At 50.8% G+C, this 3,675-nt stretch overlaps 1 protein-coding gene across 1 annotated transcript in view; it reads left to right on the forward strand.

Moving 5' to 3' along the window:
* TRAVEDRAFT_16967 (uncharacterized protein) overlaps positions 1-3,675 on the forward strand; it is a gene marked incomplete at both ends in the record, with an annotated part of 5,324 nt that overhangs the window by 359 nt on the left and 1,290 nt on the right. The window contains 13 exons of the mRNA XM_008033569.1: positions 58-157; positions 205-496; positions 551-728; positions 776-927; positions 1,081-1,151; positions 1,203-1,627; positions 1,676-1,744; positions 1,806-2,069; positions 2,124-2,339; positions 2,389-2,421; positions 2,479-2,547; positions 2,601-2,963; positions 3,012-3,557. Coding sequence (XP_008031760.1) covers positions 58-157; positions 205-496; positions 551-728; positions 776-927; positions 1,081-1,151; positions 1,203-1,627; positions 1,676-1,744; positions 1,806-2,069; positions 2,124-2,339; positions 2,389-2,421; positions 2,479-2,547; positions 2,601-2,963; positions 3,012-3,557 — 2,778 coding nt within the window. The remainder of the gene's footprint in view (positions 1-57; positions 158-204; positions 497-550; positions 729-775; positions 928-1,080; positions 1,152-1,202; positions 1,628-1,675; positions 1,745-1,805; positions 2,070-2,123; positions 2,340-2,388; positions 2,422-2,478; positions 2,548-2,600; positions 2,964-3,011; positions 3,558-3,675) is intronic.

Here is a 3,675-nt window from a genome sequence, read left to right on the forward strand (position 1 = left end):
TTCCGGTAAGTCTATGTTTATTTATGTTTAATCCGCTACTTCACGCATGTTTTCTAGGTTTTGTTCCCTTTGAGGAGGGCGACTGCATCATCATGAGAGACGCGAACGGAGACGGCGCAGAGGAGTCTGATGTACTTATCAGCTGGCGTACTCCGGAGTGAGTATCATAATATATTTTGTAAATCTTTTTCTGAGTGCGCGTAGAGCGTGCTTTGACCCGGACGATGTTGCGGAGCTATGGGCGGTCCAGAAGGAGATCCTTGGGCCGGATGAGAAGCGCTCTCCAGAAATGCCGAAATGGAACGACTTCACACCTACCGGCGGGACAGCTTGGGAACGCAGCCCTCTATGTGTACCTGTCGACAATGCTAAGAGGTGCTCAACGCTGGCGTACTCCTACCAGGTTCCCCGTTCCCTTACTGCCCCCTCTCCTGGAGCGCGGGTAAAGGGCGGAATTTTGGACCCGCATCAAATTGTCCGAAAACGTACCGTGGAGGTGCGTGTCTAATCCCGTTGACTATGTAGTGTATCATAATATGGTGTCTTGCAGGTTGTGGCAAAGATTGGAGTGCGCTCCATCACTCTGAGTGCACCTGAAGAAGCGGCACGTCTCCGGCAGAGAGCAGAGGCCCTGAACTTTCCCCGAATTGGATCGAGAGACAATTACTTCTTCTCGACTATGCAACTCAATCTATCGCCTGCGAAAGAATCCAATGCGGTGCAAGCTTGTACGTGATATTATTATCGCATTAGACAATAACTAATTCCCTTGCAGCGGAACAATTCGCAGAGGATCTAGGACACTTTGGCGGTATCCATGTTGACCCGCACGATTCGCTCACAGCATTCTCCCAACTACTGGCGTGTAGCGACCTTCGCGCGGACGAGGATCCTGGCATATTTGTCCTTCTGACGCTTGGATTCTACGTGCGTTTGAAAGGATTTGTGGCCTGCTGCTTCTCTGGTCGTCACCGGCACGGTGGTTTTCCTCCGACTGCACGCCCTGGAACGATGCCGGACCCTCGCTCGTACCGCGTCGTTATCATTTCATACCCTACAGGCGCTGCCTTCGATGCGCAGGGAAAGTACGCCTTGGCGAACTTTTCTGACAAGGTAACGCTGGCGTTGCCAAAAGAGGCGATGGATCCCTAGTGAGTGGCATTGCGTAATATCCTATACAACAGTGCTTAAACTCTGGCTAGCTTTGACGGCCGCCCATCTAATGTTGTGCCGACTTCCATAGCTGCGGACGGTCTTGTCCTGACCACCCCGGAGTCGCTCATGAACTTCTTAGGGAGATCTGTCGTACAGCTGGCTTCCAAACTCTTGCAGGAGGTCTCGCCTGACTTGCAGCCTGTTCTTGATACCACTCAGATGCTTCGGTCGATCAGCTATTTAAACCCGGCCTCTGGTGTGCGTACTGTCTTGGACGATTGGGACCTCGCTCCTGGAAAGCAAGAACACTCTACAGAGTTTGGCTGTACCCGGAGTCAGATTCCTGCACTCTGGGATGATGCTATCCAGCGCAAGCTGCGCTTCTTTCCCGAGCTCGTAGACTCTGAATACTGGGACCGAGCCAATGCCCCATCTTCAGGGGCAGATGGTGGTCCCTTGGCGTCTCAGAAGGGTAAGTCCAAATCATTGTGACCCAATGCAGGCAGCTGACATGTTTTAGGCAAAGCGCGGGCTGTGACAGCTCATCATGGGAGTAAGAAGGGCAAAAAGCGTGGCAGAGAGAATGACGGTGCGTTGACTGCATGAAAAATCTTATTGAGAGCAAGAATACTTGATTTATATTTTCTTAGACCTTACTGCACTAAATACCAAGAGCCATATCCAAACCATCCGGTCTATGAAGTTCAACAACCCTTCCCTACCTCAGCCATCTTCATCGGGTGCTGGAGAGCGGCGTGGCAGCGTTCATGAACCAAAGCGCTCGCGTCATTCAAGGCGTCATGGTCCAAGCTCTCAGTCATCTATTGAGATACCACTGTCGATCCAACGAGCAGCAGCACTGCAGGCAGTGGTGGAGCAGGCACAGTCTCTGCAAACGGTGCCGCAAGCGCAATGTAAGCATTTATTAGGCCTGCAGTACCATGAGTAGCGCTAATAATATTTTACAGCCCATAACCGCGCAGATGAATCAACATCTAGCTTTGAAGAGGATGAGTTGGGGGACGATGAACTAGACGATGAACCAGACGATGATGAGTACCACCCTACACAGCAGCGTAAACCACACCTTGCAAGGGGAAAACACCACAAAGCCCCAACGCTGCTGACAAGCCATCAATTTGCTAACCTTATGGAACCTGTTGGGGATGATATGGGTGATGCAGGTATGGATCTCTGTTTATGAATCAGGACATTTACTCACAGCACCCTTAGATGTGGAAACCATGGTCATCGATAATGAGCCAGGTATTTTTATTGTAATTTCTGTTAGGATTGAGGAATTATAAGCTGACACTCATTCAGAAACCGATTTACCACATGAAGCCATGCAAGCTGTGACTATGGCTGCACAGGCAAAGGCACCAGTCAAGCGTGAGTGTATTATCTAGATTTATGCTCGTAGGCCCTATACTAAATATGCGAAGCTCACGAGCCATTCCTGCTCAATTTTGGGCTGCCCAAGCTCCAAGAATTTCTTAGCAGCTTGAACCAGAGCATCCTAAGCCTGGATAAAGACCTCACCACACATATGGTCACTCAGTCGACTGCGCACCGCACCATATATCAAGTGCTCCATCACTCGGGCAAGCCAGTTCAATATACTGCAAGCTATGGCGTCCAGCTTGAATCTCTGTGGGGTGCGCTCAGCTTTCAGCAAGAGCGCATCAAGTTCTTCAGTCTCCAGCTTTCGACTCTGCAATGCGAGTTCATGCTAGCCATCACTGCAGCGTGGACATGGCTCGAGATCGACATTCCATCCTTGGCATATGGACTCCTATATGGAAAAGGTATGCACCTACTAGTCAGTCGCATCCTTCTGACTCACAAATCTGCAGTCAAACCAACAGAGCAACATCAGTGGATCGCACAGTTGCTCAAGGATATCCGCCAGCAACTTGGTCACAAGACTAGGACTCCCTTGAGGTCGAGCGACTATCTAGCACTCAGCGCACCAAAGGAGTACCAGCTCAAGTACCGCGGACGACTTCCTGGAGAGAAGAACGGAGCTTATCTTGTCCTTGTCTCTCAGCTTCGCAACGTTCTCCAAGACTGGCTGAACTATCCACAAAATCAAGGACGCATCCAGTCTGCCTTCATCCGCGGGCTCCTAGAGAGCTTCCGCACCCCAGACGTTCTTCTCCTTCCAGGTGTCTTTGAGGGCTTCCAGCAAGTAAGGAAGACTGTGCTTCCTGGAACTGCGGTCCGCGGTTCGCGTCTCCAAGTCGCCAATCTGACGCCATTCACCAATGACTTGCGCGCTCATCCCCTCGCCAAGCTTGACTCTGAGGAGTCCAAAGTGATGGCTAAGATCTCGGAGCACCTGGAGATTCTCCGCAACATGTGGCGCTCTATGGGTAGTGGTGTCTCTGGCGGTGTATCCTGTGAGTATTTTTATTTTATTGCCACTGTTTACTAATTTTTGTCTCAGTCTCCCCAGCCTATCCACTAGACTCTGAGGAGTTTGATCATGCCATGCAGTCCGCCGCTAAGCGCTTGACC

The sequence above is a fragment of the Trametes versicolor genome (assembly GCF_000271585.1).
Source record: "Trametes versicolor FP-101664 SS1 unplaced genomic scaffold TRAVEscaffold_1, whole genome shotgun sequence".
In the NCBI taxonomy this organism is placed as follows: domain Eukaryota; kingdom Fungi; phylum Basidiomycota; class Agaricomycetes; order Polyporales; family Polyporaceae; genus Trametes; species Trametes versicolor.